This window comes from Sinocyclocheilus grahami, unplaced genomic scaffold (genome assembly GCF_001515645.1).
Source record: "Sinocyclocheilus grahami isolate Dianchi unplaced genomic scaffold, SAMN03320097.WGS_v1.1 scaffold16.1, whole genome shotgun sequence".
Taxonomy (NCBI): domain Eukaryota; kingdom Metazoa; phylum Chordata; class Actinopteri; order Cypriniformes; family Cyprinidae; genus Sinocyclocheilus; species Sinocyclocheilus grahami.
The window spans coordinates 3,713,063-3,729,714 of NW_015505195.1; the positions used below are offsets into that span (position 1 = coordinate 3,713,063).

The 16,652-nt window shown below is 36.3% G+C and overlaps 2 protein-coding genes and 1 long non-coding RNA gene across 5 annotated transcripts in view; all 3 read left to right on the forward strand.

Annotated features, from left to right (window-relative positions):
- Positions 1-6,411, forward strand: part of LOC107549997 (diencephalon/mesencephalon homeobox protein 1-B-like) — an 18,797-nt gene extending 12,386 nt beyond the window's left edge. The window contains exon 4 of the mRNA XM_016231210.1: positions 6,355-6,411. Within this exon, the coding sequence (XP_016086696.1) occupies positions 6,355-6,411 (57 nt within the window). The remainder of the gene's footprint in view (positions 1-6,354) is intronic.
- LOC107548942 (casein kinase I-like) overlaps positions 1-16,652 on the forward strand; it is a 42,314-nt gene that overhangs the window by 3,474 nt on the left and 22,188 nt on the right. For all 3 annotated transcript variants that reach the window (XM_016229825.1, XM_016229817.1, XM_016229834.1), the window contains exon 2: positions 6,355-7,133. In XM_016229825.1, the coding sequence (XP_016085311.1) occupies positions 6,906-7,133 (228 nt within the window). In that variant the 5' untranslated portion in view covers positions 6,355-6,905. The remainder of the gene's footprint in view (positions 1-6,354; positions 7,134-16,652) is intronic.
- The window catches only part of LOC107548959 (uncharacterized), a 10,685-nt gene continuing 2,549 nt past the window's right edge, over positions 8,517-16,652 (forward strand). The window contains exons 1-2 of the long non-coding RNA XR_001604515.1: positions 8,517-8,691; positions 14,654-14,658. This is a non-coding gene — a long non-coding RNA (uncharacterized lncRNA). The remainder of the gene's footprint in view (positions 8,692-14,653; positions 14,659-16,652) is intronic.

Below are 16,652 nucleotides of genomic sequence, written 5' to 3' on the forward strand. Positions count from 1 at the left end.
AAGATTCCTAAATGCATCTACTTCTGGAAGGGCAAATAAAGTGCTTTTGCTTTCGCCTAGAAACACACAGCGTCTCACTGACATGGCTGCTTCAACACTAACTGCGGTTACTGAAACCACGCTTTCTTTCTTTGTGTGAACATTTGGGCTGCATTATGCTAATATTTCCACATAGTGAGGTAGATATGTGGGGGCGTGTTAGAACGAGCCGTTTAGGGGGGCGTGGCAGAGTCTTAACTTTGATAAAGAATATCTCTTTGGTTTTGAGACTTTAGTCTTTGCAACTTCAGGGATCTTATCTATGCACAATCAGCTTGTAACACTCCAAAGAGAAAGGAAAACTTGAAATCGCATCATATGACCCCTTTAAGCAGTGAAAATCTCCCCCAGTAAAGTGTCAAAGATGTTTTCCTGCTGAGCTGATTGTATATTGCTCATCAGCTCTGGTCTGGTATACTTTTACAGCCAGTCAGGCTGCCATTGATCGTTTTAAGTGCATTTTCTGAATGAAAGCACAGGCGTCTTTCCAATAGTTCTTGCATTACCTGCTCCGACTTTCTTTTCCATTTGCGTTAACAGCAGTGCTAACCCTGGATGGGAGAGGGGGTGGTGTGCAACAGAGATCTCTGACCTTCTACACCGCTTCCCCGCTCCATTATCAACCGCACAGGTGTCGTCAAAGTTCCTGTTGGAATTGGAAACTGATACGAGCACTGATAGGCTTGTAATTCTCAACCGGTCTGTTCTCCACACTTTGAAAAAATCTCATGACTTGGAGGCAGACCAGCAAAATCTGTTAGTGAAGTCATAAATGGGCTCCTATAGCTTAGATTGCCAAAACTTTGACTCTGTGATTCTCATACATTTGTGTCTTTTCATCCATTGAGAATGCATTCCCATCATATCTAGTATGCAGTGCTTTGTTTATTGCTATTATTGATTAAGGTCTCAAGTATCAATTTATTTAAAAAGCACAATTAAAAACAACTACAGTTGACTAGGGCTGAAGCTATCGAATATTTTAGTAATCGAGTATTCTACCGAAAATTCCATCGATTAATCGAGTAATCGGATAAGAAGAACTTTTTCTTTATTAAAGAGCAATACTAAATATACAAGAGAAAATAAGACAGGTCTCATAAAATGAACAAGTAATTTCTTTCCTTTTTAGAAAAAATAATTTTTATTGCTGAAATTGCATATATTAATAACTGTATAAACTAATCCCATTTAGTGCATTTAATTGCCATATTACATTCAAAATGCAGATACAAATATATAAAAATATAAAAATCAATTTCAAATTACTTTAAAAAAGGTAAACATAGTACAACCAAAAACTAAAACATAAATCAGAATAATAGTAATAAAAATAATAATAATAAAACCTAAACATTGTGCAACTTAACTCAAGTTTCAGCCTAACTACAGCTCAGGCATGACATAAGCCTTTACTGTCTTCTTAGAAGGCTTTGTGGCTTTTGTAAGAGGCAAACATTAGTGGGCAGGAAGCTAACGTGGAAAAAAAACAAGAGTTCATACACATAACATTTATTAACACATTTTTCAGCAACATGAATTTAAAGTTATTTGGAGAATAAACCCTCTTAAATGTCTCTCTGCATACTGGTGTGTGTGTGTGTGTGTGTGTTAGGGCTACACGATTAATCGAATGCGATTGTCATGCGCATTTTGTTAGTAAAGCCGGTTCTGTAATCAGCAGGAAATCATCATCACGTGCTTACAGATGGAGCAGAATTTATTGCACATAGCCGTAGTTCACTGAGAAGTTACGCAAAAAAATCGCAGACAATTCTATTGCACAATTATGAAATTGTTCGCGATAATGACAGCTGTTTGCATAGCTTCTCAGTGAACTACGGCTCTGTGAAGTAAATGCTGCTCCATCTGAAAGCATGTGAAAATACCACATTTAATAACATGTTTTTACTCCAAACTCACTTCATGACGTCAGTCGAACGATTAATCGAATGCGATTGTCATGCGCATTTTGTTAGTAAAGCCGGTTCTGTAATCAGCAGGAAATCATCATCACGTGCTTACAGATGGAGCCGAATTTATTGCACATAGCCGTAGTTCACTGAGAAGTTACGCAAAAAAATTGCAGACAATTCTATTGCACAATTATGAAATCGTTCGCGATAATGACAGCTGTTTGCATAGCTTCTCAGTGAACTACGGCTCTGTGAAGTAAATGCTGCTCCATCTGAAAGCATGTGAAAATACCACATTTAATAACATGTTTTTACTCCAAACTCACTTCATGACGTCAGTCGAGTGTTTGAAATAAATCCTTCTGTGAGATGATGTGGCTTCTTACACAGAATAAGGCACACAACATATTTCATAGTATTTAAGCAGTGATAAAGGCATTGCATTATAAATATACTTTATTTTAATGAAAATTATAATAAGAACTCGGATAAACCGCATATTGCCGTAGTCGTGTGTTTATTAGTCACATTGAATCAATGAAAGCAGTTGAATCTTCTGTTTATTCAGATGCAGCGATAGGCATTTCCAGGGTTTCTTCTGCGAGGCGTATTTGGAGTTTTGGAGAGCGCCCTCTGGCCTTTGGATGGAGATTTACTGATGATCACAGAGCCGTGCTTCACTGAAAGACACGCATGACAATCGCAGCTTCTGTCGAATCGCGATCTTGATTCCATTTCGATTTATCGTGCTGTGTATGTAGTTACAGTAAATGGTAGGGATGCACCGAAAATTCTGGGCCGAAAATTTAGAATTTTGGATGTGCTTGGTCGAAAACCAAAACTGAAAATGCATTGTAATAATAATTTATTTGATTAAATATTATAAAGTAATTTTGTAAGACTTTTTAATTTAACTCCATTTTAATGACACGGAATTTAAAAAACACAAGCCAATAAAATAACCACACTTTTATTGAAAGAAAATTAGACAGCAAATATATTAATATTAAATATCAATGTGTTATTTTTATTCAGTTCTATGCAACAGAATCAGACATAACTGTTGTTGTTGTTGTTTTTTTAAGTTATATTTATGGTCTTTTTATGCCTTTATTGTGAGAGGACAGTAGAGAGCTGACAGGAAAGCACTGGTAGGAGAGAAGGGAGCAGGATCGGCAAAGGACCTCGAGGCGGGATTCAAACTCGGGTCGCCATGAGCGCAGTTGTGCTATATGTCGACGCACTAACCACAAGGCTATGGGCGCCAACGTTGTTGTTGTATTTGACTAATTATCCAAATAATGTATAATACTGAAAACAGGGTTTTTCCTTTCTCAAAATGCGGCAGAGGTGGTACCATCCTGATCATGTGCACACAATGTACCCACCCTTCAAGTGACTGAAACATTTTTTTACACGCAACATATTTTAGGTGTTATAATAATTATAGCTATGATTAAAGAAAATGACAATTATAAAGTTATGTTTTTATTTTCTCTTGCCTAATGTTTTATTGTTATTTATTCTTAAAATAGCCTTATGAAATGTTTTCTTTTTCCTCAGAAATTCTGTGTTGTGTATCTAGTTATCAACTGAAGGCATAAAATATCATTTATCTTTAAATTATTGAAAATTAAACTTTTTGGCAAACAAAGGGGATTTACTATTAAAATTAAATCATGGAAGAAATTGTGTGATCATTCCTTTTCATTCAAAGTTTTCATAATTTTAGTAGTAGTAGTATTTACATTCTGCTGAACAATAGTAATATATTTCTGCAGCAATGTCTTCATATTAAACCGGACTTTTATTTTGATGGGTTGCCGTGAATACCTTTACATTTCTGTGTGTATATGATATGACGCTAGTTTTACTCAAGTGAAACGGTCATGAAGTGACTCTCAGAGCAGTTCTGGAGATGTTGTTCGTGTGTTTATGTCCTCATGTCACCGTGAGCGTCACGCACGCGTCAGTGTGTGTGTGGTAAAGGAAAATGCACGTCTCCGCCATTCATTCATTCATTCATAGAGATATGAATGCGTTATATGAGTTAAATAAAATGAAAAATTAGCTTGTGTTTTACTTACCCTCGAAACATCCTAGGTGTATATGACTTTCTTCTTTCAGACGAATCCAGTCGGAGTTATATTAAAAATATAATTATTTTTAATTATGTCTTTGATCTTTCAAGCTGTTTAATGGCACTCAGCGGGTGTTGCAGTTGAACAGTCCACAAGTCGTCAGATAAAGCTTGCGCATTCATAATAAAACGTGCCGCAGACGGCTCCAGGGGATGAATAAAGGCCCTTTGTAGCGAATCCATGAGTTTTTGTAAGAAAAATATCCATATTTCAAATGTAATAAACACTTTTCTCTCACTTCCGCTGACTGACATCCACTGAAGCAGTTCCGGCGGATGACGTAAGACGCGTGGTGCGGCCGTTGCGTGATTAGTGACGAATGCGGAGAGTAGGGCTGGACAATAATTCAATATCAATATGTATCGCGATATAATTGTTTTCAATAACGGTGATATGATTTTTAAACACATTTCCGATATTTCGATATACATTACCAGTGTCCCATACATTGATTTATTTGTGCCGTTTGACTTCGTTGAATAAACATGAGCACTGCACGTTTCAAAATCATAACACGGCGCGGGTGTTTTATATGAATGTATCTCTGAAGGGAATTGACTGTCTTCAGAAACGTTTTGATGGCATATTCATTTGATCTGGTAAAGAAGCGTTCATGAGCGGAGCTGCTTTGTTTACAGCCATTACTGGAGAAACCGCTAGTTTTATCACTCCAAAAGCGCCTCCTGCTGACAGAGAATGAATTTGCATTTTAAATAAGCCCGTCTCCAGCAACATTTCCAGTTTTTGTTGTTGTTCAATTTTTTTGTTTTTTGCAGCGACTCGGAGCACTTTTCATAGCCTTTTTTCTGGCTGAAGCACATTTGTTTCAATCTATAAGAATAATCAGCCTACACTACCAGTCAAAAGTTTTTGAATAGTAAGATTTTTAAGGTATTTATTTATTATTATTATTATTTTTTTAAAGAATTCTCTTCTGCTCACTAAAGCTGCATTTATTTGATCCAAAGTACAGCAAAAACAGTAAAATGTTGAAATATTTTTACTATTTAAAATTGCTTTCTATTTGAATAGATTTTAAAATGTAAATTATTCCTGTGATCATACATGGGTAAATTTTCAACATCATTACTCCAGTCTTCAGTGTCACATGATCCTTCAGAAATCATTCTAATATGCTGATTTGCTGATTATCAATATTTAAAACAGTTGAGTACATTTTTCTTTTAGGATTCTTTGATGAATAGAAAGATCCAAAGATCAGCATTTATCTGAAATAAAAAGCTTTTGTAACATTATACACTATTCCATTCAGTAAAATTTTTATTATTTTTTTGGGAAAGAAATTATAGCAATTAATACTTTTATTTAGCAAGGATGCTTAAAATTGATCAAAAGTGATGATAAAGGCATTTATAATGTTACAAAAGATTTCTATTTCAGATAAATAGTGTTCATATCGATATCGGAATTATATCGTATCGACCGAAATTAAGAAACATATCGTGATATCAATTTTGGCCATATCGTCCAGCCCTAATTGAATTACAACAGTTTTTACACAAAATGTTTTCGAATTTTACTTATATGAAATATATTTACTAATATATTTCTGTTTATTTATTTAGATAAAATATAGTTTATCAGAATGATTTCTGAAGGATCATGTGACACTGAAGACTGAAGTAATAGCTTCTGAAAACTTTGCCATGACAGAAAAAAATTATTATAATATATATATATATATATATATATATATATAATTTTTTATATATATATAATTCATTTTTGCTACGAATATAGCCTAGATGCTGACATAGCAATAAAAATAACAAAAAATCATTAATTAACTTAAAAATGCATGGTCATTCAGGATTTGTGTCTGTACTTCGATACGTCTGTACGTATCCCATGATTCCTCTGTTCCTCATATGTTGCATGTTTATTCATTGGTAGTAGAGGACTTACTTTAAAAATGCATGGAAAAGTTTAGAATTTCTAACACATATTAAACTGTAAGATTTTGTATAGTTCTTGTTTAAATGTAAACATTTATTATATATTGTTTTTTTTGTTGTTTTTTTTTGTCATGATTATTAAAGCTTTTAATGCTGATGTGGCATTTAAAAATACATAAAAATGCATTGTCATTAAAATGTAACATTTAGTGAGAGATGTACATAAATGAAATCTGTCTTTGGTCTGGCTCTGTGAATTTTAATAACCTGGTATATAAGGAAGGTGCATGTTGATTTATTGATTTTAACTGGTTTTCTACTTCTCTTTTCATTGTCTTTCAGGCATTCAGAGAAAGACGGACTATACCGCTCAAACCTGTTAATGCTGGTTTTGTCTGAGTCTGCTTACAGCAGTGTTAGAACATGAAGAATGTTCACTATAATACCCAAGACTGACTTCAACAAAACCATGAGGAGCACAAGGGGACATTCACTTGTTTGGTTCCACTAGCAGGAGTTGTGTATGTCAGTGTTGAGGAGCAATTGTGGGTGGATGTGGGAGTGCGTGCGTGTGCGTCTGTATGTGTGCGTATGCTAGCATAACCTGCCTGCTTCAGGCAGTGACATGCTACTCTGAGGGCAAACGTACAGTAAAGGAGACCCATCCACCGAAGGATTAATGCAGGGACGACACTTTTGGTGATACCTACCACGTCTGCAGAAGACATCAGTTTCTGCTCTTCAAAAATAACCAGTATATAGATACTTTTAAACCCCTTCACCCGTTTGTCTTTTCGCCAACATCCCCACACGTTTCCTGGGGGTTGTTTTGAAACTTCTCTGTTTTGCATGGCAGGGGAGTAACCGTGGAGAGGCCAGGGTATCACAAGCTTATGGATTTTGGGAAAAGAGGTGGGAAGGGAGAGACAGAGGAAGGGAAAAGGATGTCAAAAACAGCTAGTAGTAGGACTGGACATGGGGGCCGGGGAACGGGGATCAACTCTGGGGTCCTTATGGTTGGTCCCAACTTCAGAGTTGGGAAGAAGATCGGCTGTGGAAACTTCGGTGAACTGCGGCTAGGCAAGAACCTCTACACAAATGAATATGTGGCCATCAAACTGGTGAGTGCTCTTGTGCAAAGACGAATACTGAAAATGTCACATCCTCCCATGTTTACAACAAGATTATAGTTTGTATTCGTTTTATAGATTTTATATAAAGCAAGAATTAATTTAAAAGTTACTTTTTTGGCTTTCGATGCAGCTTTGGAATACATTTTAGTGATAACTATTTAAATATTACACTAGGCAAGATTATTTACTAGACTTTCTTTCCGAGTTTAGCCTCTAGATATTAATTTTTACAGTTCATATAACTGTTATTACAATGGGTTGACCCTATATTAAAATTGTATGCAGTATTGATGTCCACAGCAACAAGTTACTTCAATGTAGCTAGTATAACTTCAGACACAGATTTGGGTAATTGCTAATGAGGAAAGCACACAGATGGTCCCCGTCTTAGAAAATGCAATAAATCATTATAACTGTTTGTTGATGTTTGCTCGATTTTTTTATTTCCTCTTAATGAGCGAATAAGACGTTTATTGATGGATGGCATTATGGAGTTTTCATTTGCGAGAAAGATGATACCTATTATTTTTTTTACATTTTGGTAACTTTGGCTGGCTGTCAGTGTAAGGTAGAAACCAGAAAGTCTTTTCTCCATGCAGAGTGAAGTTAATCTGAACTACTTTTTTGGCTATTTTTGGGCCACTGATAAATGCAAGTGAGTTTAAGGCTTTGTTTGTAAACAGGCAAACTATTCTTCCATACAACGCAAAGTATGGACTGACCTTGCAGTGAGTGGTCATTATGTCAAGGGCTGGGTATCGTTCAAAGATTTTCGATATCAATACCGATACCTTGACTTCGATACCGGTTCCCTGAACGATACTTTTTTCGATACCAATTTGATGAAATCCATTTTAACAAGATTACATGACACATTACCTCAAAAAACATTTTGGTTTTATTTTTCAGCTAATTTAAATTTTTTCAGACTCAAAAACTGATCTCCTGAGCCACTGCACAAAGGAACATAAAAAGCACTAAGGAACAAAATATAACCAACACAATAAATCAGTGTTTATCACAATAAATATTATTAAGTTCAAATGAAACACATAGCTTAGACAGAATCAGCATTTCTATTCATTTTCCACTGATTTACTGATGAGCATTAGCTGCTTCCAGCACTGTCTGCCTGCGTTTTCTCTTCCGCGATCGCTGTTAGGACTCAGATGAAGCTCATTCGCTGCTCAACTGTCAATCATATTAGATATTATGCATTTATAACCCACCCTGTCTCCTATGACGAACATCCATTTCACTTCCGCGTTCAGTTCTATACATAAGAAACCCAGGAAAACATTTCCACAGATGAAACATGAAGCTAATAAACACATGATTATGACAGTATATGATTTGTATGTGATTTTCATGAGATTCTGCCTATTTTCTTAACAATACAGGGTGTTTACATGAGAAATGCTAAGCAGGTGTAGCGATTAGCTTGGTATAAAAGGCTACAAATAGCATATTTCAGCAAAATGATATGGCCAAAACACACATTAGACCGCGATCGGAAGTTATTACATACACTCGACGGTGGTTTTGAGTAAAAGCGTAGTATAAATCTTATGTAGCATAATGCTACATTATGCATGAATGGACACACAACACACGTTTTCGGTCGTGTAGTGTGTGGACGGAGATCTTTTCTGAAACGCCAGTATGGACGAGGATCGTTCATTTTAAAACACTGTTTTAAAACGAAAACACACTAGTGTAAATGTAGCCTTACATCTATGGGGGTCTGACGCTTACACACTACAGCCTCACGTGTGAGCCATGTCTCTGGGTGGAACCGGCGTAAACTAGTGTTTTTTCTTGGATTCCTCACCAGAGCCAATCACCAGCACTTGATTTAGGCACATCAAGCTTGCTGACTAACTGAAGTTTACCAGATTAACCCCTTAGATATCGAAATTTGGTACCGAATGACAAGACATTTTTCAATACTCTTATGGTATCGAGGCAATTTGGTCAGTGTCTAAAAAGTCGAAACCCAGCCCTAATTATGATGTAACTCCTCACACTCTCTGTGGGCTCTTTGGCCTCTAAAACATGAGTAAACATGACAAGAGCCTAGGAAATAGGCACCCAAAATCCGTTTTTTATTCCAGGACAGTTCTGTCAGATGTGTGAAGAGATTTTGCTGTTATAGATAACTGGATTTCTTCCAATATTCATTCACGTATATGTACTTGGCTCAACAGCACAAGGGAAGTCTGAAACATGTTCAATTTGTGCTACACCCAAACAGAAGCTCAAAGTACAGGGCTATTTAAAGTCCATGTTTTGTGTTATTATTTGATGGGAGTTTTATAGGGTACATTTTAAGCTGTTGATGGGAGGTCCTGTGTTCTGGGAAATGACCGTCGAGTAACTTGGCACCATGAGAAAGGGATTGTCATAGATAGCATGTGCACACTTATTCGCCCTCCTCCCTGGATCCTCCAGTGAAGGATATGATTATCTTTGCATCAGTAACGTCAAAGGCTTCATTATCTTTGCATTGTTGCCTATCAAAGCGCTTTTTAACTGCTTGATATGAAGTCAAGCACTGTAATTTTAGTGCTAAAATTATTTAAAATGATGATGCATCCATGCCACTGCGTTTCGGTCCAATTTTTCCATCTGTTACATGGCTGGAATAGGGCTGGGCAATGTAGCTAATAAGAAAAGCTTAATATTTATTAACCTTTCAACAATACTTTTTGTTTATGTATGTCTTTGCTCTAAAATACATGCATGTTTGTATAAATGGATACATTTAATAACTAAAACGGTAAAATTCTAGTTAAAAATACTGTTTTCACTAAATGAACACACTGAACTAAATGAAAATATTTAATTGTTATTTTAAAAGAATGAGTATATAATAGTTTAATAAAATAGTGACTAAGTTATTTTACATTATTTGTACCTAGATTTTTACTCATTTAAATGTATCTATCAATATACCAATAAATACGGCAATATTTACTTGGTGTATGTTTTTACTGAAAACATACCCTACTGTTCAAAAGTTTGGATTCTTTTTTTTAATGTTTTTTTTTAATGCTCATCAAGACTGCATTTATTTGATTAAATCTACAGTAAAAACAGTAATATTATGAGATAATATTATTATTTAAAATAACTATTTTCTGTTTTAATACAATTCAAAATGTCATTTAATATTGTGATGGCAAATTAGAATTTTCAGCAGCCATTACTCCAGTCTTCAGTGTCACATGATCCTTCAGAAATCATTCTAATATGCTACATCTTATTGTTATCAATGTTGAAAACAGATGCTGCTCAATATTTTTGTGGAAACTGTGATACTTTTTTTCAGGATTCTTTGATGAATAGAAAGTTAAAAACATGTTTTATATTAAATAGATTTTATGTAGCGACGTAAAAGTATGAATTTCTTTAAAAAAAAAAAACTCACTGTACCCAAACTTATGAACAGTTGTGTATGTGATACAAAGACTAATAAATGTTATTATTTATTAGTTTATTTCTAAATAAAAAATAAACCCTAGTTTCAATATTCAGGGATTTGTACTAAAGCGAACTGTTGCATGTCTGTTTTTCACTGAGCACTAAAACCTCAAGATACCCACAGTCCTCACCAGCTGCCTTCTGCTTATTTAATGAGTCTACCGCAAGTTCGTGCTGTCAGTTAAACATTCTTGTTGCTTGATCGTGGCACACATTTGATACAGGCTGAAAATTAACTGTCTTAATGTTGATTTTTGCAGCTGCTATTCCAGGATTAGCTTAAAGCCCCATTTCTGATTTTCTAGTCTTGGGCATGTTCATGTCTGTACCACACTCTGCTCACAAACAGCTCACCAAACATGAGCCCCGGTGAACCAACCCAGTGCCAGTTTACTGTAACACATGTTTTGAAAATGGATAAACACCGAAAAGTTCATTGTTTCTTTTTAGCTTGTATAGTTTGTACGTTTTTTTGTGAGACAGCTGCACCTGGAGCAAAGGTGAACTTCTCTGTCACGGTTTCCTAACATATGAGAAAGAAAAGAGCAACTGTCAGGCTCTGCCCTCTGACGAAATCCCTAGAACAGCAATAGTGGGAGAATGGGGGGAAAAAATAAAGGAGGAGAGCTGGAGAAACAACAGTAGTTGGAGAGAGAATAAAGCTGATAAAAGGTTCTCTTTGTTCCCTGGTTCTTGTCGACACAGTGCTCTAGTCAGTCCATACTGAGAGGCTCACCAGGGACCCAGAACAGAGCGGAGGAGTTGAAACGCTACGTAGTTTCTCTCTCTCTTTCTCACACACACTTGTGCTGGGGTTCCCAGTTGTGTAATACATGTATGACAGCTTCCAACCAAGCTACATTGTAGTAATACAAGAGCTCTGGCTTGTTTATACATGTGTCCACAGATCTCGCAGTGTGAGAGATTCTGTGATTTCACTTTTTCTTCTGCAATTGGAGTCCTGAGCCCCACCCATATACAGTCTCTTTCATTCTGCTCTCATTCATCCATTTATAATTTGAGATTGAGAGCTTGGGACTGTGAGAAATGGACATGTTAGCAGGAGGAACGGAAATTGGCACAATCTGTAGGCAAGAATAATGGTTTTGTCATGGTGTCCATTAACACTTGATTAATAATGAAGCACTGTATCTCTCTTGCAGTGATCGACAGCTTCCATCACATGTTTGACAGCAGCTAGGCTGCTCCGAGAGAGTGAAATTCACAGCTGAATGAGACATTCTTCCCTCTGGGGATATGACCAAAGTGTAATATCACAGTGTGAGTAATTGTATATCATGACAGGGCCGTTGCTTAAGTTCACAAGCCCAGGACAAAATGTTTATGGGTTGGCATCCATTCTACCTCTGAGTCTATTGCCTGTCCCTGCATCCCTCTTGTTACTTATGAAGAATATGGGAAATAAATGTTTAAAGTATGTTTGTCTTTGGAGAACAGAATAAGATGTTGATTGTGGATGCATCCTGAAGAATATGCAATGAGTCGTCTATAATGTCCTGTCAGTAAGCAGAAGATTGATTTATACAGAGTAGATTAGGCCTGTCACATCTGCTCCTAAACTGCATTGCGAATGATGGCCTGCTCTGGAATCCTCTCTCATCTCCCTCAGGCTGCTCACACTAGTGACAGTGGTACCAGTCTGTGTATGAAGCTCTGCTGTTAGACCTCTGCAGCTGTTCTCCCTTCATCTGGGATTCTGAAATCTGATCTGAAATTGAGGGGTTGAAGGAGCAGGACACAGACCAGCTGTTTCTGTCATATCCAGACTCCTCGACACCTTTGCCCATAATTACTTCAGACTGAAGGCCCTGGTTGTGACTGTAGTATCATGTGCTTATTTTTGGCTTCACGTATTGGTGATGGAAACAATTAATTTGGGTATTTGTACCAAAATGTATATATTTGACATGAGTTTGACCTATTTGCTTACTTAATGTCTGTATTATTGTGCAAGGATGATCAGTGTGATACGGGATGATAGTCTCAAGAAAAAAGTTTTTATAATCTTTCAAAATGTGTTTTTGATTTAACTGAGCTTGCATGGTTTCATTAACAAAAAGTATCATCATGATCCAGTCAAATCCATATAGATATAATTTTTTCCCATTGAATTTGTTTTGTTAAAATAAATGCATTTATGGAACTATAATGTTTAATGTTGTCTTTTAATTGCTAATTGCTTTAATTTCTAAAAAAATATTTTGCAACTTAAATTACTAGTAAAAGTACAGTGAGGTCACAATATTGAGTAGATATAAATAATTGTTTTATTTATTTATTTTAAATAAACTCAAATAATCCTAAAAAAGTATCACAGGTTCCAAAAAAATATTAAGCAGAACAACTGTTTCCAACATTGACAATAAATCAGCATACTAGAATGATTTCTGAAGGATCATGTGACACTGAAGACTGGAATAATGGCTGATGAAAATTCAGATTTGCCATTACAGGAATTAATTGTATTTTAAAGTATATTAAAATATAAAACCAGTATTTGAAATGGTAATAACATTTGCCAATATAACAGTTTTTTTCTGTATTTCTGGTGAAATAAATGCAGTCATGATGAACAGAAGAGACTTCTTTAAAACACATAAAAATTCTCACTGATCCCAAACTTTTGAACAGCATTGTATATCCATAGCATTCTCATTCTGGGCTGCTGGCAGGGCAGCCTGCCCTCTTCAGCCCATGTCAGCACTAATGATGGATCCCCACCTGGCTTTCTTCACAATTGGCATTGCAGATGGTCCTTGGGGCCCAGACGTGCTAGTTAATTTAGTTCGCTGGCACATTTTAGTGAATGTTGATTATGCACCTCCTCAACCGTCATTTGCAAGAATTCTTTACTTTTTAAGTCCACTTATGTATCTAGTGAGTTCCGTCAGTTATTATTTATTAATTTATTTTATATTAATTATATATATATATATATATATATATATATATATATATATATATATATATATATATATAAATTTATTATAACTTCAGAGTTACCAATTTATTCCAGATGATTAGCTCCCTAAAAATATCATCGCATGTAAACACTGAGGCTGGTTTCCAGGGCACAGATTACATATAATCTCCACCTTGAAGGTTGTTATGTGGACAATCTCACAAATTGTACTGTATTTCAGAGCAATATATGGCTAACTGCTGTGAAATCACTCCTCTGTCCAATGTTGACTTGTTTAATCTTTGAAATTAAAAATATATTCGACATGGCATCCTGTACATATACTAACTTTCAGTAAGCAACCATTTCATGATCTATTGCTTATTATTGACTAATTACAAAGGTAAAAGATAGTTCATTGCGAAGCTCATCATAAAACAACTCGCACTGTATGTGTTTTTGTAATTAAGTAATGCATGTAGCCAGTGATACTTTATCCTCCATGTTAAGATGCACTAAAGTCCTCTAATGCAGCAGATGATATCATCGATTACAACTGACTGACAAGGATTAACTCCGCTCAGCCTTTCACAGTCGTTTTTTTTGGATTATATGTTTCATAATGGCATGGGTGTAAAGTCACAGTGCATCACATTAAAATGAGATCATGGACTCCTGAATTATTTCTGCGCAGTGGATTTGCAGAGTATCATCTCTCAAGCTTTTTAATGACATTAAAGCTTCAGTTTGTAGAAATGCTTTTCATGGTTGTCCCCTCTTGCTTGCCTACAGTTGTGTCATTTGGGGAGATTCATACTCAAAGCTCAGTCAGTTGGAAAGTCAAAGAGGAACTGATTTTGGACTAGTTGATTTGATCTCAGTTGCAGTACAAAGATGGGTCGTATATTATATAATAATATAATCAAGTGTGGATGAAATTAGGGGTGCTCCGATTGATCGTCTACCGATCATTATCGGCCAATAATCGCTTTGGGATGTTTGATCGACGGTCTCTAAAAAGGCCAATCTCAAAAAAACGATCTCAAGCTGATGCCGTCAGACGTCTCTGTCCGGCACAGGTGAAATAATTGTAATGCTGAAGGTGAGGTACAGTACATATTTCTTCATTAAATAACTTATAAAGTAGCTAATTTGAAAACTTTCTGTGAGACAATTTCACAAACAGGGTGAGTAAATCACTGTGCGTGCTCTCTCTTTCTCTCAAAATGCACAAATGGCTTCAAATCAAATCGCGTCTGCACTATAAGCGAGCTGCACTCTGCACAGCTGACACAGGAATTTTCACTTGCACAATCGAGGCAGTGTCACATCGTCACTAAAGTTTATAAATTGCTTTTCTTTTTAATTCTTGCCAGTGTTTAAACCATTCAGCGCTCGCACGCTCTCCTGGAGACCGAGCGCTCATGCACACTCGCAGCGCACTGTAGCGTCTGGACCAATCAAAAACACAATTTTTCATTTGATTGAACAAATCAGTTATTCATTAGATTAACAAATCGTCACAGACCCCTCACCCAATAAACTGGGCGCCAGGATGTCTACGAACAACACCAGGCACCCCCTGCTCCCCATGGCAACTAATGCTGATATCACTGGTTTTATGGCCCCAAAGGAATGTGAGTAGCGAAAATCACTACCTCTCTGTAGGAAGAGACACAATGCACAGTAGTGCGCGCGCGCGCGTGTGCGCGTGTGTGCGTGTGTGTGTGTTTATGTGCATGTAAGACTAGTTTAAGTGTTTATGTAGTATGCTGGACTAGTTTAAGTGTTTATGTAGTTAATAAAGTCTTACTTGTATCACACTTGACGTTGTTCATTGTTTGCTCATAACTGGAGTCCCTAATCATGCAGATTTATGCTACAGGCTCTGTGTAGAGTTGTACAGTAAGAAAGTTATTTCCCTTAACCAGGAAATTAACATTCTTAGAATTGACAGACAGTTGACCCTGAGAGGTCAAGTAAATATCTACAGCGGATCTAAATATTTATAATTAATTATAACTAGTTATGATTAATTATTCATATTTCCCCATGAGCTGATTCGCTACAGCACACACATAATACCAGGTTCACATTACTCCGTTTGCAGTACGTATGCGGTGCGTATTTTTTCTGCTCTCATGTTAACGGATTAAAGCGTTCACACTGCACCCGGCATGTGCGTTCCAGTAGCGGTGCGTCTGCAGCAGTGCAGTGATCGTTTCCGCACCGAGTCTATTTTTGCTGCGCTGCAAGCGCTGAATTAAAGTAACAGTGCTTTGTTTGCGGTAAATATGAACATGAATTGACACGAAAATATAGTAATTACACCATAAATGCATATAATTAAAGTTTACTGTGTTTCACAGTCAACATAGGCTATGGCTTTTTGGCTAGGTTTAAAGAAAAAGAGCACTTTTAGATAAACAAGGCAATAATAGATAGCACTCTTGGAGGTAGGAAAACAAAGTTTTTTGTGAACCGCAGGATTGCTTGTAATAAAGAATTAAATGCAAAAAAAGGCAGTAGTGCTGACTGTTTCTGTCAATGGTAAGTTTTAATTTAGAATGTTTAATGTAAGAAAAGTAGTTTAAATGTTTTGTCACTTGTTTGAGCAACTTAATATATCAATCTAGAAGTAAAAAGCATTGAATAATGCTATGAAAGATTGTATTAGCTATGCACTGTGCACTGTGTAAAAAAAGAATCTCAACGCTGAAAAAGCATTTTCAGTGACAATGTTTGGATTTGAAATCAAAATAATGGATAAATGTGGTGTTTGTAGTAAACAGCCACGGATCAATTGCAGACTCCTGTGTGAAAGCACAGTGAGCACCTGCTGCTTTTGCACCGCTACCACACATGGACTGCATGCGCACTGCAAACGGAGTATGTGTGAACCTGGTGTAAAAGGCCGCCTCACATACAGCTCACAAAATCAGGCTTGCGCTGTGTGTAAGCTATTGTACAACAATTGCACGATTGTAAAAACAAAAATGCAGTGCATGATCAAACATTTAGGTGAGATAAATATATATTTTATATGATAAAATATAAATGTCTAAAAAATGCCCCCCCCCCTCCACACCCCAAATTAAAAA